The 23682-nt window shown below is 44.2% G+C and overlaps 2 protein-coding genes across 2 annotated transcripts in view; one reads left to right on the forward strand and one right to left on the reverse strand.

The window, feature by feature from the left end:
• The window catches only part of LOC311364354 (uncharacterized protein), a gene marked incomplete at both ends in the record, with an annotated part of 9075 nt that extends 3908 nt beyond the window's left edge, over positions 1-5167 (reverse strand). The window contains one exon of the mRNA XM_084484329.1: positions 5158-5167. Within this exon, the coding sequence (XP_084340455.1) occupies positions 5158-5167 (10 nt within the window). The remainder of the gene's footprint in view (positions 1-5157) is intronic.
• Positions 5168-8287: 3120 nt separating this feature from the next.
• On the forward strand, positions 8288-20815 carry LOC311364355 (protein lin-28 homolog B-like; the record flags this gene model as incomplete). The annotated part of the gene is made up of 3 exons (XM_084484330.1): positions 8288-8315; positions 8445-8635; positions 20624-20815. The coding sequence occupies 3 exons, from the start codon at positions 8288-8290 to the stop codon at positions 20813-20815; spliced, it is 411 nt and encodes a 136-aa protein (XP_084340456.1).
• Positions 20816-23682: the final 2867 nt, after the last annotated feature.

Consider the following 23682-nt stretch of genomic DNA (forward strand, 5'->3'; position numbering starts at 1 on the left):
GTTTTTGTGGTTCGTTTTTTTAATATCAATAATGCCGGTAAAGTTGTAAATAACCCAATAATTGGTCTAAATTGGCTTGGGCATAACCATATTCCCACCCAGTAAATAGTAGGCCTACTGATAATTCATAACTTCCAAGATTTGGGAAAAACAATATAGATTTTTATTCAGATGCGAAGGTGAAATAAGAAAAATGTGTAAAACTAGGTCTTAAAGACCATGTAACTCGCTTAGGAAATATTGAGGGTGCTCTTATTAGGGGTTCTTATTTTTCCACCGCAAATAAATCTGAACCATGTTTGTTCCAGGAGGACGCTCGTTTGGTCAACATTTCATGGTAAAGTAATTCGATACAACAAAGGCTTTGGAAAATGTTTATTGTAAGCACAATTAAAAATAAAATGGAAACTAAACAAAATAGGTATACACTACACTTATACATTATAAATGCTCAGTCCACTAGGTGTAAATAACAGTTATATTTTTACTATTTACAATTTTTTCATGTCATTAAATACATTAAGCCTGTAATAATGACATAGTATGATAAGTATATATATATAACATAGGAAATACACATTTAATTTATTGGTTTCTCAGAACACAAAAGCAGAATATTAGGATTATATTTTCATAGAAAACGTTGTGAAAAAAAAAATTAAGAAAGTATTTGATATTGTTTGATAAAAGGATCATCGAAACCTCAACGAAAGCCTAACATTATGCTCTCTAGGCCCAACTCGTTTTTTAACTTACAAAAAGACGATTAAAATAAAGCATGCAGGCTTCTTAGTGGAGCAACTGAGCCACTTTTAAACTAAGCCTGCGTATTGGTTATATTTTTAATTTGTTAAATAAAACTAACGAAATATGAATAGGCCTAATATAAAAAGTATTTCTTGGGCCATGTCGTTTCTTTCGGCAATTTAATCCTTTGGTAGATTTCAGTACTTTTAACCTTTTATTTATTCAGTAGAAGTCTGCTTGAACTTGAGCCATCAACGTTCACATAGGCCTATTTGATGGCGATTCGAAGCAATTCATAAATTAAAATCTTTCATTTATTTATATAGGCCTACCAAACCAACATTAAAAGTGCAAACATACCTTACAAGTATTGTTGCCAATATTCCACCTTGACCTTTATAAAAAAAAAAAAACTAAATCCGGACTTCATAAATTAAGTTGATGCATGGAAACCATTTTAATGAAACAGGCCTAAATCCCAAACCCTTTGTAACGGAGCGGTCGTGTGTTTAATGACCACAAGGGGGCGCTTCTGAGGACAGCAGCCAGGAAATCAGGTAACCTGTCCTGTGCTTTAGAAATGTAGCATACAAATATAACCTAAATAACTCCAAAACTCCACGATTATATTATATATTAAAGAGAGAAAAATACGTGAGAAAGTTGATCGTAATTCCAATCGAAACAGCCAGCTTCTTGTTTTAGGTAACTCCATATTAGTTAACTATAGGAGCCTATTCATCGTAGATCAATTCTCTCTCTCTCTCTCTCTCTCTCTCTCTCTCTCTCTCTCTCTCTCTCTCTCTCTCTCTCTATATATATATATATATATATATATATATATACATATACATATATTTATACGCACACATGTGTATGATGTGACACCTTATATATATATCACAAAATATAATTTGGTGTAACATATGTGCCAGTTTTTCCTTTAATATGTATTTTTCTTTTTACCGTATCCTTCTATCACACCATATGATTGCCCTCCGCCCGTAATAATACAACAATTCATACTAATAATTAATTCTTGATGTTATAGCTAATAATGTAGCTTAACTTCAAGTTTGGCCATTACTGAATATTAATCATGTGTATTATTAATCGTATGGTCCACCATGATGCAAAAAAAACAACCTTTCTACCAACAAACCTTTCTATTGACCCCTCAGGTCCTGAATGATGGCCACCCACTGCTGCAAACTAACTGCTTCCTCATCATCATAGGTTACCTCCCATACATGGGCATTCAAACTGCTTCCTCATGAGCAGCAGACTGTTCCATGCATGAGGATTCAGACTGTTGCATCATGGGCGGTATTCCCTTTGAAGAGTGACACTTGCACCATATCTAGGACAGAGGGGGACAATGCAGTCAGATATGAAATTATTATAACGTTATAAAATGACCTTACATAAAATTGTCTTTTGATTTTTTGATTTTATTATTATTATTATTGTTAAAAAATAATAATAACAAAAACATCACACAAAGAAATGGTGGAGTAATGATAAGGGATTATGATCAATTACATTTCCTTAGGCATACACAATTTTTATATTATGAACAATAACTCATGTCACACAAAGTAACTTAAGGACATTAATACACAAAAGGGTCAAATAAATTGTATTGTAATTGTCTGTTCAAAAGGTTTGCATGTTTTTTAAGCGTCATAATTGTCGTTTAAAAAAAACTCTGGCCAAAACTTATATACTTAAAACTGCTATAGTGATGAACACAATTATATAGCCTTCAAATGGATGGATGCAAGTATGCCAATTGGTATTTAGCATTTACTATTTTTTATGACTCAAAGATGGGAAACAGACTTAATTTATTTGACCTTGATTTAATGAGATGGTGGCAAATGTGCTTCACATCTATATATCTATCTATCTATCTATCTATCTATCTATCTATCTATCTATCTATCTATCTATCTATCTATCTGTGATATAATATAGCGATGTTCAATTCAAACATTCCTGATACAAATTAGTATTCCTGATGTATTTTATGTGGACATTAAGTCAACATATTGATCTTGTTCCAGTGGTAAATGTAGTCTTGTATAAAATATTCAAGTTAAAATAAATGTTATTGAAGACGTGGAACTATGACTAATGCCTCATCTGACATATGCCATATAGAATAAAAAGTTAGTAGAAGTAGTTCAATCAAGTAGTTAGATCAATCTAACTACTTGATTGAACCCCAGTGCCTACTTGATTGAGCCCCAGTGCCCCTGTGCTGTGAGCGGTGCAGCCTACAGTTCTCCGTCAGAGCGGTCCCTTCAGGACGCTTCAAGCAGCCCAGGAGCAGGAACACGCGCGGGGTTCTTCCAGGTCAATGTCCCAGATGAACCGATGAGTGGCGCTGGTTTGAGGCCACCCACCCCCCACCCTCAGGGGCTCCCCTCCCACACCCCCCCCCCACCCTCAGGGGCTCCCCTCCCACACCGCCTGACCCTCTTGAGTGCGGAGAAGCTGTTGACAGCAGATCTCAAATCAGTGAATGGAGAAATGGGAAGATGTCTTAGTTGATATCAAATGTGTGGGACAGAGAGGCCTGGTCCTGCAGAGCCGCAGGCTGAGCGGCGACACCACTCTGAGGCAGATGGCCCGCGGGGGGTCCGTCTTCCCAACACTTGATTCTCTGTGATGAAGTCGTTGTGAGCTGGTTTAGGGCTTAGCAATTTAGTTTTCTGAGGGAACGGAGTGGTGGAGGGGGATTTGATCTTCCAGAGAGGAAGAGGCGGGCGGGGGGGGGGGGGGGGCTGCCCCTGCAGGAGCCCACATGCTCAGCCTCGTCTCCAGCACAACATGTCTCCATGAACACATGATGGTCATGAACACATGATGTCCATGAACACATGATGTTCATCATGGAGAAAAACCTTCTCCTTCTCCCGTTTTTCAACTCAGTGGTGAACTATTTGTGTATTTATGTGTATGTAAACGTTTTTTTGAGAATCTCTTCAGGGGGCAAACCTTTCTGAAAACATGGTTGATACACCAGTAGTGAGCACAAAATGGCCCCTCCACCCTGGCCCTGCCCCATAGGGACCATCTCAGGGTTTCATTGATAGGCCATGAGGAGATACAAGCTCAATAACTAGCAGCGTTTACAGCTTGAAACACAGAAACTGTGGCATTTATTTGATAGCCTTTTTTTTGTGGATTAGAAGCAGACTATTGTCCATACTTCCGTAGGTTTTGATCCATGACCCAGCCTACTTTATACCGAGGTTAAATAAAGACCTGCACGCTGCTTCTGTTACACAGACACTATAAAATATTCATCACCGGTGGATCTCCTTGAATTGATCAGGTCAGGTGTCCAAGATGACGGTAGACCGACTGTCCGGCACAAAAGTCAACCCCTTTGAACGTCAAACGTCGGGTCGGGTTGGGTTGGGTTATTTGATTAAGTTGGGTTATTTGATTAAGTCCTTAAGACATTGCTGGGCTGGTTTAAAGCCAGCAGCAGAAATGTTAACCTGTTGATCATCTCGTCCCTATAAGGGGCACTGGAGAGGACAGGATAATGTCTGCTTCCGTGTCCACTGGTGAGTAGGCTAACTCGACAATCGTGCACAATATCTAATAATTACGCGTATCATTTTGGCTGAGGCAAAACGATTATTAGTTGTAGGCCTATTCTCGTTAAACCGACCTGCGGTGAGTTAGTGGGTCTGAAGCGGCTCCGCGTCCCGGGACAGCAGTGACCTGCTTTAACCCCGCACGATGATCACATGTGCAGCTCGGAACACATCCAGCATATAGTCCACCACACACCCTTTCCTGATTTACGATACCACAAATAAAGTCGGAAGTTTAGCGACAAATCGAACGCAGTCCTACTGCGGCGATGGACGTTCGATTTGTCGCTAAACTTGCGACTACTTTTTCAAAATATGTTAGTGGGATTTTATTTTATTTAGGCGTCTGTATTCAATTCAATAAACCAGAAAATAAATATCGCTATGGAGCCTTCAACCCATCTGCAGCGGACATGTTAGTGATAACACGGCGGGCCTGTGCGGGACGTCCTGTGTTCAGCCTGCATCCTGACGTCACTCCCATTGCTGTCCTGACCAGTTCAGGCCAGATAGTGGTCGATTGTTTTCGACTCAATAAAAGTTTATCCATATTGCAAAACGAACCTTTGAAATTGTTTCGTCTAGTGATTAAGTTGTGTCTTTGTTCGGAATGTTTGGTTGAGAACTTTCTGGCGTTATGAGAGCCCAAACAGGCTCCTGAGGGCCCAAACATGGCGACATGCGGATCTAGGGAGTGAGGATTGCCGTCGAAAGTTGAAAACATAGACGTACTCTTAATAATAATAATAATAATAATATGCTTTAATTAAGCTTCTATTTAACTTAACATATTTACCCTTTTCCATCGCTAAACTTGATTTTTTGGATTGTATTTTGTGTACCAGGCCTATAATTATAATGGCCACACGCACGCGTTTAACACAACTTTAATTACATATTTCGTTTGATCAAAATATTGTCGAACGAATTCTGCCTTTAGAAGAGTTGAAACGTCGCCTTTGTTTAAAAATAGCTCGCATAAGTAGCATTTCCTTAATGATTAAGAGGAGGTACCTTGGGGACGACATCAGATCAGCAGCCAAACGTCTTCCAGTGTTCTTCTTTGTTCATTCATAAATTCAGACGCCAATCAGCTTGTGTAGAGCCTGTATTAAACAATCCCCATCCAGGCACGCTCTCCTCTGCAGAACCTGATAACCTGGTAGCTTGCCAACTCTGTTTACATCTCCTTGTGGAGGATATAAAAAGTGAAGGATTGGTGACTGGAATGCATACCCTAACGACAAAAAAACAACCCCCATCTTTACAAAAAAAGAAAGAGAAAAGGGGAAGGGGAGACAAACCCAATGAACCCCTTTGAACTGCCATGACAGCAATGCAGGGTAAAGGCACATTTCCTCTGGGAGACTCCTGGGTGGGGAGTGGGGGTTGGGTGAGGTTAGCTGGGGTGAAGTAGTCCAAAGCCAACCAGAATGTGGATAGTCAAACAGCTCTGAGCTCTCAGCTTTCCCCCAGTGTTGCACTTTGGGTTCACATGTAGTTTTCATATGGATGATTAGGTTATGGCTGAATACGATTCAATTCAAAATCATAGATAACATAACATCACTCCACTCACTTTTATTCCTTAAATAGAGCTAATACGTCACTTTACCTCTGAGATCATTGTATATCTAAACACACTCTTGTATGGGTTTTAGCTTTAGCCGTGGGCGTCCTCGGTAAAAACAGCTTAGTATGCCTACTTTCAATCACACAGATATTCTCAGGATATGAGTGACCTGATAACATCTGACTCTGGCATCCAACCCTTTGACCCAAACAGTAATTCTATGGCCACGGTGGAGGCCTCCTTTACGCATCCCCAAAAACAGCATTTGCGCGGGGGTTGGGGAGTGTGGGGGGTGGGGGGGCACAAGCACATGCATTCCGGAGGGTGGGTTCTTGGAGCTGGTGGGTGGAGATGGACTTGTTGTTGTTTCATTCCTCTAACGTGTTTTTCTTCTGCCTCGTTACCGAAAGTAACCTTTTAAAAAACATACAGACACACGGGCGGTTCTAGCCAACACCTGTGGTCCAATGTGTTTCCTTTGTTTCCTCAGCACTGATAGGCTGCTTACGTGGGCAGTGGCTGTTGTGTTGTTGGCGTGTTACTGTTGTGAAACGCTTCCTGTGTGGACTGTGTTGAGTGTCTGTGCACCTTATCATCAGTTAGTGAGTCAATGCACCGTTGACTATGAAGTAGGCTTTACCTCAGGACGTTTCATTTGGATCTACAAACCTCAACATGTCAGTCCCAAAAATGTGTTTTTCTGGGTTTTCCTGCAGTCACATTCCAAAGCTGTGAGTTAAACTCTCCCCTGGTGCCCACCGTGGTGATGCTCGGAGGTAACTAGTCATATAGTTATGAAGTCAAGGTCTTAGGCTGCTGGTCTAGAACCCCAAACATGTTATTTGTTCAAGGTTTGGACATGAGGTGTAAAGTAGAGATACATTTTGTGCAGTCTTTATATGGATCTCAGTCAATTTTACGTTTACTTCCAGTGCACTCTTGAAACAGTCATTTGTAGAATTAGGTGTTTTTGTCACCCAGTGAATTAAAAGTAAAGCATGTATATTTGATCTTTGTAACAGTTAAAAATGCTTTGAGTGGCTCAAATGACTCAAAGCATTATGACTCAAATGCTTTGAGTCATAATTGACTTATAGCCTATCTGGTCAACGGATGTCTTACATTCGATGTACCAAAAAATATATACTAAACATTATTTTATATATATTATAAATTCAGATTTTTTTTTTTTGCATTCTGTGGAAGTGGTTGTGGTGTTAAAAGGGAGTAGCTGATGTAGGCTTTAATGTTTTTGAAAGCTCAACAGTCAACCAAAAAAATCACTATCTTCATTAGAGCCCATTCTAGTATCCTACACACTGAATCAGTGCGGTCGCACATATTTGTGAGGGTGGTCTCGATGCCTTTATTAGCCGCTATCTGCAGGGACCTTCTCGTCGGTTCCAAGTCCGTTCCCATTGGACCACTCCCCTCCCCGGTCCGTAGTGAAATTAGGAGCAAAAAAGCATGTAATTGACAAAGTCACGTGCTCAGTACGGGAACAGAAACAGCCAGCGAGAGAGCGAATGAGAGAGAAGGAGAGGGAGAGAGAGGAGAGAGAGAGAGAGAGAGAGAGAGAGAGAGAGAGAGAGAGAGAGAGCGAGAGAGAGAGAGAGAGAGAGAGAGAGAGAGGGGGGGGAGCGAGAGAGAGAGTCAGCTACAGAGGTGGTGTGAGTGAAGAAGAAATTGAAGGAGGGAGAGATGACAAAATATCAAAAGACAGAAAGCACACTGTACCATGCGAGCTAAATTGGTGAGCGATGTGATCGAGGATGTTGGATTAATGGTGAACACCACAGCCCGTTTTCGCAGAGGAAGCCTTTCTATTGCAACTTGGCTCCAGAGGCTCCGCGGGGAAACATGGCCGAAGGTTATTCTGCTATTATTTCTATTTTCTTTCCTCTACATTTAGTTTTTCCATTAGAAAAAAACGCATTACTGTGTGAATTGCGCAATGCTATGGACGTAAAGCTACAATGATGTGTAAACGCCCATGGTAGCCAGCGTGGGGAACTATGTTTTGCTGCATTCATGTAGTGCATTGTCAGAGCGTATAGGAGCCCTTCAGCCAAGCAAGGCTACAAGAACCATGTGTATGTACACCTGCCTTCTGGATTCTGTTAACACACGAGAAGACGCATATATATACGAGACCTATACCACTCCTTGGGTTTGTACACCCCGCAGCATGCGTGTGCGTGACTGAAAGCCACCGTCGCCTTGGGTCAAACGCTATAAAGTACTTTTAAGCTTTAAGATAGGGCATGCAGGCGACCCACTGCCATGCGCCTCACACAGGACGCCTCACTGAACACTACAGGGTTTAATCAGGTTTTTTTTAACAACGCGATCCATGTCGGCGCTGGCCGGGATCCCCCATGGTCCAAGTGGAGCTCCATTAAATGTGGAGGTCTGCGCGCGCAAAGGGAAATACCTTTTCTCTTTTCACTCACTAACCCTAACACAGACCCTAACTTCTCTAATTCGCCTTTTTTTTGGACTTCTTGCAGGAGGGGCGGGTAAAGGTGTCGGTGAAGACCCCGACAAGTCCCCCGAGCGAGGGGAGCGAGGCGGTCCGCAGAGCGTGTCAGGGGCAGGCTTCTGCAAATGGTTCAACGTGCGGATGGGCTTCGGGTTTATCTCCATGACCGCCAGCGAGGGGAGCCTCGTCGAGCCTCCTCTGGACGTCTTCGTCCACCAAGTAAGTCCCGGCTGAGGTTGAGATGGAGCCCGACAGCAGCGTGATAAGGGCGGGATGTGGCCCAGGAGGTAGAGCAGGTTGGCTGGTAACCAGAAGGTTGCTGGTTCGATGCCCCGGCTCCTCCTGGCTGAGTGTCGAGGTGTCCCTGAGCAAGGCACCTCAGCCTCACTGCCTTGCATGGCTGACACCGCCGTCGGTGTGTGAATGTGTATGGATGGATCGAGGCGGTGTTGTAAAGCGCTTTGAGTGGCCACTGGTTAGAAGAGCGATGTTTGAATGCAGTCCACGTTTGGATAAACGTGTCGTCTTACCCTTTTAACGCGTTATAACTCCGTTATGACTAGTGACTGAGGCCTATCACAATACACACCATGTATTGACACACGGGTGGGTCGGGAGGGGGTGTTGTGTGCTCCTCATACTCACACTGTCGGTGTGTAATTCGGTTTTCTACTGGAGGACACGACGTGGTACATTTCCGTAAAGCGACATGATTGAATTTTCTCTGGATAGGAGGAGACGGGGGGTTTAATAGCACTCAGTCGAGCTTTCCTTTAGCCTCAGGAACTCGCCTGCTTGATTTATCACCGACGAGTTTATCGGAAAACAGGAAAAGAAACCCTTAAATATACACGAAATAACCGCTGTGTGGTCCCGGGAGCCGCTGCATGTGTCTACAGGATGCACTGGGCCTCGTCTTCATCTTAGTTTCATAATCATGTATCCAGATATTGACATTGAGGGAGAGCATGGTTGTTGTTTGTCCCGTGTGTGTTGACCCGTGAGGGGTGACTTAAAGGGTTACTCGTGTGACCAGAGGAGCCTCTGATGTGGACCGACAGAGGCCGACCTCAGAGTGCATCATGGGAGGTTTCGCTGGCGATACTCCGCCATATTGAGAGGACTCGAGAGAGTTGTAGTAATGCAGAATCGTAAATCAACGTAAATGTACCGTAACCGAAAATAATGAAACAAGATAATCAACACTTCGATGCGCCTGAGCTTCCTAAATTGAAGTTGTATATTATAGTAGTCATTGCTGTGTGACGTTGCGATGTAGAGGACTTGTAGGTCTACATCAGAATGCATCATGGGATTTCCGCCATATTGAGAGGACCCAAGAGGGCTGTAGTAAAGTACACTTCTAAAGCAACCTAAATAGCAACCTAGGCTATAGTGAAAACAATGTTTTGCTACGTCTTGCATAAGAACCTCGGTGGCAGTTTGAAACACAACAACGTCTCCCCATTATGATAAATTATTGAACAGTTAATTACTAAGCATGACTGAAAACACATCACTTCCTCTATAATAAATAGTCTCCTATGCTCCCAAAATTACAGCAGCCATTGCAATTCATAAGCCCTAAATATAAATAAATCCATTAAAAAACTAACATTTAAACTTATTGGATGAGATTCTCTGTGTTGTATTGCTTAATGTATGTATTGAGATAACACACACACACACACACACACACACACACACACACACACACACACACACACACACACACACACACACACACACACACACACACACAACACACACACACACACACACACACACACACACACACACACACACACACACACACACACACACACACACAAACATTTGGATGATAAAGCAATGTGGTCACCTTGTATGTAATGTAATTAAATGACCCCCATTTATGTTTTGTGTTGTATGCTTATGAAGTGTGTAGCTCATTTATGCACAAAGATATCATGAAGCGGAAAGACAAAACTAAATAAGGCAACATTGTCACGTAGCATTGATGGCTACTGTTACTTAAAAATAAATTACGATGCAGGGGTTCAATAGAGTGACTTTGTTTCTCTACATATGAAGTTTGTCCTTTTTTTATGACTAGTATCATGGTAGACTCCATTGGGTGTAGCGTGTGTGTGACATGGTATGCAACATACATGTAACAAATAATGCCAGCACAAAGATCTGTATTACGTGAGAGGGAAATATCATTCTGTGTCATGACATGGCTGCTTCAACCTATCTGCATGATAGTTTGTAGAATTTTTTTGCAGAATTGTACACATCACAAAACAAGCTTGCTTATACACACACTTGTATATAAGTGTGTGTTTATAACTCTGACTGTCTCTGGCATCCAAAATCGAGTTTTACGCCCTCTCTGTCACATTTTATTTTTCCATTCTTTCTTCCAAAGATAGTGAAGTGTTTAGTAGTACAGTAGGTCACTAGTTAATTTTTGTGCTATTTTTTTGCATCAGGCATAGTTTGTCTTGTGTACAAGGTGATGTGTGTGTGTGTGTGAGAGAGAGAGAGAGAGAGAGAGAGAGAGAGAGAGAGAGAGAGAGAGAGAGAGAGAGAGAGAGCGAGATTGTAAGTTAACGTTTTACCAAGGTAAATGTTTTTCCCTGGTTCAACAATCATAGGAAAATATAATGCATGGTCACTTGTCTGTTGACGTGAATCACAAACAGACTAGTTTTTCCCAATGCAGAACACAGCGAGAAAGAACAAGGGGTGGGAGTGAGACATAGGAAGTTTATATAATAATAATAATAATGATAATGTATTTATAAGTGAGGCATGCATGTGTAACATTTGGTTATGTCTATATACATATAGTTGAAAATACCTTTTATGTTGATCTACATATTATTTCTTCTCTGCTTGCTTACTTTGGCAACGTGAAAGTTGGTTTCCCATGCACTGTTTAATCCCATTGAGAGCGCATAAGGACAAGCGTGAGGGAGAGGGAGAGAGAGAGGAGGAGTTTAACCTGGAAGAGGACACTATGGGAGGGATGTGGAGGGAGGAAAGAGAGGGAGGAGACGGGTTGCTGCATGGAGGCAGTAGCAGGCAGATCAGGAAAACATGGGTGGGAGAGTTTGGGTGGGCGAGTCACAGAAAAGACCTGAGTGAGAAAGGTAAGATGGACATGGCGAGAGAGAGAAAGAGAGAGAGAGAGAGAGAGAGAGAGAGAGGAGAGAGAGAGAGAGAGAGACAGACAGACAAGAGTTATTTCTGCTATTTCTCCTCAACAGCAGAGTTGACTTATTTTGTATTTATTCGTTTCACCTCAAACGGAGCTGTTGACCCTAAAGAGCATTTCCATGTTTAAAGGTATCTATCTGTGTGAGTTTGTGTTTGTTTCTGTGTGTGTGTGTGAGAGAGAGAGAGAGAGAGAGAGAGTGAGAGAGAGAGAGAGAGCGAGCGAGCGAGAGAGCGAGCGAGAGAGAGAGAGAGAGAGAGAGTTCTGCTTGGACACAGGGGGGTTGGGGTGCCCTCTCCTAGGGCGTTCTTTAAAAGGAGGAATTTCTTTAAAGACAAAAAGGCATGCAGAGGGTGGGGTGGGGGTCTGGGGGTGGAAGTGCGTGATTGGGGGGGGGTTGCCCTTTGTCGGTAATCAGTTCGAAACCTTGAGCAGTTTGCTGCATTGTCATTCTCCTCCCCACAGTGTGTGTTTGTTCACACTGGAGCATAGACGTGTGTGTGTGTGTGTGGGTCAGGGTGGTCTGCTTTAGTTATAAATAATAAAAAATAACCTATTATTGTTTGTGTTTTTTCCATCTGCACGCATTGGTCCCAGAGTGTGTGTGTGTGCGTGCACTTGGCGTTGTGAGGTTAAAGTGGGCCCCCAGCGAGATTAACCTCTGGGCTCTGTCACCGTTTGGCATGCAGGCCCCACCCATCTCTGCCTCCAGATAGCTAGTATCAGCCTTTGTCTCCCCCACAGCCACACTATACCCCCACCACATAGTACACCCCCCCCCCCCACACACACACACACACACCCCACCTCCCTCCTCCTTCCCATCTGCACATAAAAAAAAGCAAAAGAAGAAGGAGCGGTCATGTGACTTCCTATTGAGGCACTGGCTACATACGGAGGAGATGATTGGTAATTGGGAAGGTCGCAGAGCAGCAGTGCAGGGCCACAGCGCTCGGCCTTTCTCTTAGATGCATTTGGACTTTATTCCAAGGAAACTCGTCCGTTGCAAAGACTTTATTCGTTTGAACTCGGACATTTGTGTTAAAGAACGGTTCTACATTTGGCGCTTGTGTTACTTTGTTTTAAACACAGTAGTCGATCTTTACAGGGTGGATGGTTTATGTGGTAATAATTCAAGCAGGTAGAGTAGTGCTCAGGGGCTAGTATGATAGTGACATTACGTTATTCCCTCTCTTTTCACCCCCTGTCTTGTCCATGAAGGCACCAAACACAGACTTTGTGTTATCATCCAAGCAAGTCTATTTTTTTATTTTGTTTATGTTAATAAGAATTTACTTTTGCTTTATACATTCATTTGAAACAACTGACATTATACATTTACTACAATTTGTTGTATTGATTATTGAGAACATCAGTTATTCATATTTCTTAAACAAAACACTGTTTACTAATGACAAGGTATCGTATATGATACCATAATTTAAACCATCATTTTGTTAGGATTAAAAAAGGGATTTATACTTTCCTAATTGAGAGTTTATATCTAAAGGGAAACATTCTAAGGCAGTTCATATTAATAAATTAAAGCATTTAGCAGGGAAAGCTACCAAAACATTTTTATTTTCATTTCTTTAACAATTTTAACAGTAAGGCACAGAAAGTAAAGTAAGAGAAAAGTAAATGTTTAATAAGTAAAACAAAAACATTTTAATAATAATTGTGGAAAGGTTTTGTAATGAGCCATTTCAGATTTATTTTATAAATTAAACAAATAAAGTAAAATAAATACATTAGGCTCTCAATAATAATTATAGGCATAATTTGTAACAGTACATTATGTTAGGAAAATTATAGATGAGGCTAAATCTTAACATTTTATCTTTTCAGTCAGCCTACCTCACCACTGTTTTTCTGTATCATTTCTCTGCTTAATTATATGAAAAAGAAAGAAACTTTCACAACAAATCATATGAAGGTTTTTCGTTAGCCTGTTCTCCTTTCCAGAAGTATTTAATGCACCTTAAGCTTCTGTAGGTTTTTTAACACACAAGAATGTTTAAATCATTATATCTTAATCGGTTAATTTCTCTAGAACTGATTTATGGGTGACTCCATTCGCCCAGTAATCTACTTCACATGGATTCTGTTTCTTCATGTTTCTTTCGCATTTTTTCTTTCTTTCTTTCTCTTCAAATGGTGGCTCTGTTTTGAATCGGTTCAATTATTAGCCGGCCGTGCGTTTTATCACCCGTCACCTGGCCCATGTTCATTTCCTCCTCCGCGTGGCTGATAAACGTAGCAGGGTGATCTAGTGCTTCCTCTCCCACATCATAGATTGGCCCCGGTCATACTCCGCAGCCCGGGATGTTGTTAATTTGAGGCAGGGGAAAACAACAGTGGAGGGGGCAGCTTTAGTGTTTGATGGTGGGGGTGGGGGGGGGGTCAACGGTCACGACCACTAATGGCAACGTGTTGCGCTGAGGGGGTGTCGCTCCTAGCACCACATCGCCTCCGTTGGGCGTTCAGCGCCACTGCGCATGTCCTGTGTGTGTGTGTGTGTGTGTGTGTGTGCGTGTGTGTGTGTGCGTGTGTGTGTGTGTGCGTGTGTGTGTGTGTGTGTGTGTGTGTGTGCGTGTGTGTGTGTGTCTGTGTCTGTGTCTGTGTCTGTGTGTTGACTGTGTAAGTGTGTGTGTATGTTTAAAGTGTGTGTGTGTCGGCTGTGTGTGTGTGTGTGTGTGTGTGTGCGTGTTTGTTGTGGTAAACCTGATTATTTGTAGTGCCTCAGAATTGTGTCAGTGTGTTGGGCTGTGTGTGTGTGTGTGTGTGTGTGTGTGTGTGTGTGTGTGTGTGTGTGTGTACCAGCGGTACCTGCCTGTGTGTGTGTGTGTGTGTGTGTACCAGCGGTACCTGCCTGTGTGTGTGTGTGTGTGTGTGTGTGTGTGTACCAGCGGTACCTGCCTGTGTGTGTGTGTGTGTGTGTGTACCAGCGGTACCTGCCTGTGTGTGTGTGTACCAGCGGTACCTGCCTGTGTGTGTGTGTGTACCAGCGGTACCTGCCTGTGTGTGTGTGTGTGTGTGTGTACCAGCGGTACCTGCCTGTGTGTGTGTGTGTGTGTGTGTACCAGCGGTACCTGCCTGTGTGTGTGTGTACCAGCGGTACCTGCCTGTGTGTGTGTGTGTACCAGCGGTACAGGACCTCACACTCCTCTGCTCCGGGGCCTAACGGCCTCAGGCTGCTGGTCTGCTCCAGCTCACCAGGTCTGGACCGGCTTTATCTACTCAGTGATTCATCTTCATCAAACGACTTAATGGCACCATGTCCACCATGGACCACCACCCACCCACACACACACACACACACACACACACACACACACACACACACACACACACACACACACACACACACACACACACACACACACACACACACACACACAGGTACACACAAACACTTGCTCACTAACAACCCGAGTGTGCTATCCAGCTCCAAGGCGGGTTAATTCAGATTGAAGGCAAGCACATTGAAGCACATCCTATAATGACACTTTCCGTAACAAGGCGGTGGTTGCCAGGGAGAGGCGGGGGGGGAGATGGTGTGGGTATCTACGCTTCCCCCCCCCGCCCCCCCCACCTTATAGTTTCCTGTATTGATTGGTGGGGCCTTGCGTACCAGGGTACAGCCTGATAAAGAGAAGCTCTATTTCTGGCCAGGATGTTGGGAGCGCTATTGATCGCCGCTTCCTCCACATGCAACCCACATGCACGCACGCACACATAGCTCACACACACACACACACACACACACACACACACACACACACACGCAAACACACACACACGCGCACACACACACATAGACATGTACACCTATAGAATATATCCGAGCAGCACACATCCCGGTCTGGAAGGGATTAATTTACCCCATCACAGGTTGATCTGCCCCGGCCAGGCCGACCCCCCCTCCTCGTCTTCCTTTCCGGCGTTATATCCGGTTTATGGTATACTTTCTAATTTGACCTGAAGCCCCCTCCCCTCGGCGGACCAGGGTAGTCGTTGGTTCAGCGTTGTGGAAGTAACGCGTGTTCTTTGTCATTAACGAGAACGCTGCTCTGCAACACTTCAACGTCCCTTTGGCGTTAATAAAGTCCTCTGATATCTATCTGTCTGTCTCAGCCCCCCCCCCCCCCCCGTCCAGGGAGGCTGGGGGGGGGGGGGGGGGAGTGGGGGCAGCGGTGCGCTGGTGTGGTCCCACTGCTGGGGGTAGGGGCGGTTGCGCTGGTGGTCTGTGGGGGGAGGGTGGGCGTGGGGCGGTGGGTAGTGGGGGTGGGGGGGGACGGGGGGACGGGGGGCTGGGGCGGTTCTACTGTTGACCCCCGGATTTCTACCGCTGACCTGTGGGGCTCCTGATCAAATGGGGGTTTTGTTCCTGCACCACCCCTCCCCCCCACCCCCCGCCCCTCCTCCGGCCCCCCCCCCCTCCCCCCCTCCCCTCCTCCCCCCCTCCCGTCCGACCGCTGATCAGGAGTTGCTCCTCCATTGGAGCTGAACAGAATGCGCTGGAGGCATTTCCATGTCCCTCCCCCCCACCCCTCCACCCCCAATACTCCACCCATCTCCAACCCCCGTCTCCAGGCCCCTCCTCCATTTTGTGATCTCGCTCTCTCTGTCGCTCTCTCTCTGTCTCTCTCTCCCTCTCGCTCCCTCTCGCTCCCTCTCGCTCCCTCTCGCTCTCTCTCTCTCTCTCTCTCTCTCTCTCTCTCTCTCTCTCTCTCTCCCTCTGTTATTCTCTATTTCTCTCTTTCTCTCTCTATCTCTTACTCTCTGACTTGCGTTCCCGCTCTCTCTCTCTCGCTCCCTCCCAGCTCTCATTCTTCCTTTCTTCCTGGGCTGTGCCCTTTCATGACCTCTGAGCGTAAACTGAAACCGGCCAGGACACCCGCCGAATCACTCCCGAGGATGGCACTCTGGTTACAGGTTCTGATTCCTAAAGTATTTACGCACACACACACACGCACACACACACACACACACACACACACACACACACACACACACACACACACACACACACACACACACACACACACACAAATGCCAGTTGAGTTAGGCCCACACACGGTCGCAGAAAGAGAAAAAATAAGAAATCCACACGCTGTGTGTTATTGCGTAATTGTGCAGAGGCCCCGGTTGTCAGTCACCAAGAAACACGCGGACAAAGGCAACGTCACAAAGAAGCCCAGAGCAGTAGCACACACACACACACACACACACACACACACACACACACACACACACACGTCTGACGTGCGGCTACACATTACCCTGCTGGACAAATGGACATGTGCGACTCTGCCAGTGGTGCATTGTGGGGCTTTCTGCCCTGAAGATGCAGAGGCGACAGGCAGGAGGTAGGAGGCAGGAGGTAGGAGGTAGGAGGCAGGAGGTAGGAGGTAGGAGGCAGGAGGTAGGAGGCAGGAGGCAGGAGGCAGGAGGCAGGAGGTAGGAGGTAGGAGGTAGGAGGCAGGAGGCAGGAGGCAGGAGGCTGAACTCCAGTGGCTGCTTGTGACGCGCTGCCGTTCCCAATGCAAAGTATTGGAATATTGTAGAGACACATCCTGGAGCCTGGTCCCAGAGCACTGGTCCACGCTGGTCCTCCAGTCCCACCACAGAGCACTGGTCCCCACTGGTCCTCCAGTCCCACCACAGAGCACTGGTCCCCGCTGGTCCTCCAGTCCCACCACATCATCACATCATACCGGCTTCCATTGTTCTCTTTTTTCATGGTCTTGTTTGAAGGAATCAAACTCAGCCCAATAAGTGGTTCTTATTTCCTCATGTTGAGACGTCCTCACTTCAGTCGTTCACGTGTTGTGTGTTAGAATCTATCGGACTCAGAGTCTTGTTTAAAGGGATCAGCATAATGAAGGCAAGGCTGCTTTTCTGTTGGTAAGCTCAACACCTTTAGATGCAGCCTGTCTGGTCATAAAGGTGGGTCCTTGAAATATGAGTTGGTGGCTTATCAAGTACACTCAAATCCATGTTTTATTATTTTCCTTCCTTTCCTTCCTTTCTTCCCTTGTTGCTATCTGGCCCATTTCCTTAACCATATATAGACTACATGATGCTTCTCTTAACAAACTCTGTTACAGTAAATGGATAAATGAATCTATGACCTGTCGGCTATCAATAACTCGGTCAGACCACTCCAACAAGCTTTCATCATGGACGATATTTAATGAAATTAATTAATAGTCTCAACCTTACTGCTGTCTGATATATATGATAACATTTTCACATTCATTTCAGAAAAGCTAGAAACTTGGAATAGAAAGACAATGTGCTAATTCTTGTATTTAATTGCCAACCTTCTTTCAATTCTGCTTTGAAAAAATGGATTAAAAGATTTGTTGTCAGTAGTGAGTTTTGACTGCATTGCACCAACCAACTGCGCTTAATATTGCAATAAAATAAAGTGTTTCTTTAAAATGTGAAATACTAGAATCAAGATACCATGGGATGATAATGTAGGCTTTTTGTATCACGTAACTTATGGGTAAAATAATTAAGAAAATAGAAAAAATTCAAAATAATCCCTCTTTCAGAGACTTTTATTCATTATTTAATTAACAATTAATTATACAAAATATTTATCTATACTTATGTTGTCTACTATTTTATTGAATAAACTCTAGCACTATAATTAATTAAATGGGTCTTATTAAAAGCTGAATCTCTAACATTTGAGTGTTTAACAGAAAGGATTTCGTTGGATAGTCACGTCCTTTGAGTTGGCCTTATTGTAACCGCTTGAAAGAAAATTGAGAACATATAAAAACACGTTTCCATTTGCCAACTGACAGGTTAAAGGAAAATATTTATTAACTTAAACATTGCAGGCTTATTTCTCTTTGCAATTAGCAATAATACAATAATTGTTATTGAAGAATATTTTTGTGGTTGACAATTCAGTTTTCTTAAAGTATTAGAATTTTCTTTGAACTAAATAATGTACAGACAAGTCTACAAAAGTACAGTATTTGCTGATAATTCTGTTAATTTCCATTTATTTTTTCGTTTCTGCTCTCTATGCAAAATTATCTTTTATATTCAATTTCATCTGACTATTTAGAGACATTTCCATAATTGTTCTGATAATATGAGTTTTCTCTATTACAACGCGTTTCTATTAGTCAGAGCTTCACCTGTAGATATCAAAGTAATAGCACCATTGATTGGACACACAATTAAATGACAAAGGTAAAGCTACATTAAAATGAACTTTTTGGCACCTCTTCGTACCTCTCAGTATTTTCGTTTGTGCTGGCGGGCTCACCATTTCCACCAATTTGATTGACTTCTATCAATATTTCCACTTCCCCTAAGATAAAGTCTAATATGGGCTAACACTTACACTTGCGTGTTCTTCTCATTTCATGTCATTTCTGTATTAAATACAATCGCAAAATCAATTTCCTCTTAAAAACTGTCCCCCGGTAAATACCCATTTTCCTTGGAAATCATTCACTCTGTGACTGTACTACGTTATGAGTTAGATTTGCCTGAATTACATTTGAGCTTGTCTTTTAAAGATGAGCACGAGGTGCCACCCTCCTCTCTACTGTGAAGCTCCTGGTCTGCATCCCTAGCGGTCGGCGTCTCACACACACTGGCCCTGTGCAGCGTCCCGTGTACCATGCTCCATACATCACCCCATGCATCTTCTCCCTGCTGTTCTCTCCTCAAAGGGGGCCTTGTAGTTCTTATCGGCCACCAGTCCTCTCCCCCTGCCTACGTCTCCCACATATCTGTCCCTGCCGCCGCCGCTGCAGCACCGCATTTCCTGATCCTGCAGGGTTATTTATAGGTACGGATATACAGCAGCGAGGTAGAAGGGTTTTGTGCATTGTGTGTGTGTGTGTGTGTGTGTGTGTGTGTCTTTGTCTTGGTCATCTGCAGAGAAGGTCACAACGGGCAGGGTACGGTACGACACAGTATGCGTTTCGTGTCCGCTGCCGGCGTCCATTTGTGTACACTAAATGCAAACATACATCATCGTGTTCCCGGCGCCGCACCAGAGCCGATCGATGGCGCTCACCGCCACGCCGCCGCGGACCGCTGGCCGCTCTGCTTCTGAGGGGAACGGACGCACGCATAGGAGAGGTTTGGCTCGGGCGGTGTGTGTGTGTGTGATCGGTAAGCGGAGGGAGAGAGAGAGAGAGAGAGAGAGGTTAAACGCAATGACGCACTCACTTTGAGACACTCACTACAGCGCTGCCCGTACCATCACGGCCACTGGCCTCAGCCACTTAAAACTCAATTTCCTCTCTTTCTGATGAGATTTATTCAGTTTATTTCTTTTTTCTGCATGTGCGAACATGAATGTCAAGAGACATTCATGTGGTCAATGTGCATGTGGTCATCGGAGCCCACTGGAAAGCTCTTATTCATTAATTGGTTGCAATTGAATCTATCTGGCTACAAACCCTATGGCTCTGCTCTGTGTTCTGTGTGTGCCGCGGCCGTCACAGTAAGCGTAACACATCTCCTGTTCAGTAAACGTTTGGTTGCCAGTCAAGTTTGACTCGACCGCTACATTGCAATGAATGGTGTTAACGGATCGTCTGTTGCCTTCACAGAGTTCATTGCTCCTTTATGAAAACCTCCATGCGCATAATGACACAAGGTTTTTTCGTCCTTAACATGTGTGCAGAACATTCAGCTTTCCACAAAGACGCAAATTGTCTCGCTGTGTACACATGGAGCAGAGTCCTCATACAAAGCCACTCAAAGTGAATTTAGAATCACACCGTCAATGAGCAGGGCATCGTGTTCACAGGTAGACTTTGTGATATTGGGGATCATAGCAATCATGATAATATTAATAATAATATTAATAATAATATTATATAATATTATATGTTATTTTGAGCTACGGTTCCTTATTTGAAACAGAAACACAAGGAGCTCAGTCGGTCTTCAGGGTTGCAATGAAGAAGAAATGCTCAACGTCTCCTCCTCCCCCCTCTGCTCCCTCCTGACAGAGTAAGCTGGTGATGGACGGGTTCCGCAGCCTGAAGGAGGGCGAGCAGGTGGAGTTCACCTACAAGAAGTCCTCCAAGGGCCTGGAGTCCCTGCGGGTGACGGGGCCCGGCGGGGGGCCCTGCGCCGGCAGCGAGAGGAGACCCAAGGGGAAGGTCCTGCTGCAGAAACGCAAACCAAAGGGAGACCGGTGAGTGGCCACGCTGCGCCGGGGCGCGCTGGTGGGCCCGCCCGCCGCCACCGACGCCCGGCTGACTGCGACCAATAGGACTTTGTGGGGCGTTATTTATAAACTGAACTTAATTCGACCAAGCCCCGGCCCACTGGATTTCCTGAAAGCAACGCAGAATAAATGAGAGCATTTGCTTTGCGTGCTCGGCGGCAGTACAACCTGCAGCGACCTAAAGATATAGGAGGACAGGCTGCTGGATGCACTTCCATACTGCAGTGAGCTATTTATGAGTACAAGGCAAGAGATTATAGATTCTATCTATTCAATCTAGCAGAGTACATACCTGTTGCCATGGTTATGCTGCGCCGTAATAAAGTATTGAATAGGGCACTTGGCCTGCCATCGCCACACTATTTTAAGTCAATTTGTCAGCTTTACCATTAAGGGCGGGGACAGGGTGCGGGGCTAGATTGGGTTTATATGCATTTCAATGCCCTGTGCACTGGTGGCTCAATCAGTCGCTTTGTCCTCCGCAAAATCACCAAGAGGGCTCTGCTAGGATCTGTCAGGAGCTGCATGGAGGAAGTGAGAGAAAGGGAAAAAAAACACAGGAGCTGACTGGTGAGGCAGAAAGGGCTCTGCTGCCCTGCTCCTCATCCCACAGAATTCCCAGGCAGAAGATGCTAGGATCCTTCTCAGGCATATACTATATATACATATATATATATATATATATAGCTAGTATATGCCTGAGAAGGATCCTAGCATATAGATGTATATATATATATATATATATATATATGTATATATATATATACATATATATACAAAGACGGCTTTATAGTCCCTGGGATATGTTTTTCCAAGAAAGCTGCACTCGGCGTTCTCAAACAAATACACGTGCAGGCATGACAGCTACAAGCAAACTAACACTGTTCCATTCCCGTTTGGAATAACGGTTTGAACAAGGAATGTCCTTTAGGAAGTGCGCTGAATCACAACGGGGATGTAAACGGGTGAGCGTAGCTCTCCTGGTTGTACAGATGGCTGCAGGGAAAGCACTTGCCTCCCTGGGATGTAATCACCTTCAGCCTTGAGCCCGCTCTGTTGTTGTCGCCGGCTGCCTGTGGGCTGCTCTGCTGCTGTGCTAGGATGACCCCTACTGGTCAGACTGGGACATAACAGACTGCTCCAACCAGTGCAATAAAAACCAAAGCACTTTGTTTTTTTTTTACAAGCACTCATTAGTCAAGAAAGGGTTCACTTCACAGCTGTAGAAAAGAGCGTAGATTTAAAGGTTGGTTAACAATAAAAACCGTAAGTGGTCCACTTTGGGAATCTTTGTGGAGAATTTACTTTTTCGTCCCTTCTGCGGGGTATGTCCAAGGTCTGTTTGGGTCCTGAGGATTAAGGCTGTGATACATTAATCATAGGAGGCTAATGCGGTGTCAGGGGCTGGTACATGTGGCTGACTGTACAGTACTGATCTATAATGTAATAATAATGTTGGGCTCTCATTAGGAGAGGCCTCGGTCCGCTGCGTGTGACGATCAACTGATCAGAGCGGCGCTCCGTGGTGACACATCAGCCAATAGAGAAGCAAGCATTTCTGCGAGACTCGCGGTAGAAAGAATGAATGGAGACGGATACAGACGCTAGCTTCATGGATTCAGGATTCATCGGCCCGTCACCATAACAACATTTGTTGGATAAAATCATGTCTTAGAAATAATTATGATGGTCAATTGTAATAAAAAATGGTCATTTTAAGACCATTTTATGCCACTGATGTAATGATATATTATAATAGCTTAATAATACAAGTGCACCCTTTCAAATAAAAACATACTTTTAATCCTTAAATATATTCATACATTGAGGTGTTATTGTTATTTACTATGGTATTGAGGAGACAGAGAGCAGACGAGTACATTCATTTGAAATGTCCTTTTACATCAGGCACCTCACACATAATCTAATAATCAGTTACCACGGCAACATGCTGCTTTTCCAATAAGACCCCCGACCCTCAACCTCATATATCCTAGTGCAGGAAGGTTTAGGCCCTGTCCTTTAACCAAAATATCCTTTGTATTTAGAGGATTCATTTATAGTATAGAGTTTAGAGTAGCAGATGAAGGGGATTAGGACTAAGTGGTTGTGCATTCTTTAATGCATCCATGTTTTGAAGAAGTGATTTTTTTAGGCCGTTCCTCTTTGAGGAAAAGTTGTTATCCAGAACAACACAGTTGCGGTACGCCTCCACACCGCCCACATTGGAGTGCTGACTGCTGAATGAATGATCAATGATCAATAGATATAACTGATGATATAATAGGTAATGATTATAATAGGTACGATAATTATAGGTGTATGAATGTAGTTTATCACTATGTATGCAATAAGAGGGCAGGGTTTAGAAACATAACTATACTGTTGCTTCTGCATTTCCTACACCGTGACCATGGCGATGACTATTGAATGTGATGAGTTGATGATTTATTCGCTGGCTGGATCAGTCAAAAACCAACCTTGGTGCGATAAAAATGCATGTTGATTTTTCGCAAAATGAACTGAGTACTGTCCTATTCAGCTTCATGATGTAACATTGGATTGATTGTAAGGAACGTTAGGATAATGGCAAACGGCCTTTATGTAAACTAAATACCCTCGACAAACTGTTTCTACTGACACCCAAAACGTCAGCGTGCTCGTCTCCACGTCAGACGTTACCGATCCGGAACCCAGAGAAGAACAGCCAGTAAACACCAGCCCCCCCCCCCCCCCCCCCACGCTGTAGCTTTGTGCTGCGGGGCCCTGGCTCCTCCACCTCGGGCCCTCTCGCGGGGCCCCATTCAGCCCCTCAGGGCCCGGAACAAGGGTGGCGCT

Source organism: Micromesistius poutassou (genome assembly GCF_964030765.1).
Source record: "Micromesistius poutassou genome assembly, chromosome: 19".
Taxonomy (NCBI): Eukaryota; Metazoa; Chordata; class Actinopteri; order Gadiformes; family Gadidae; genus Micromesistius; species Micromesistius poutassou.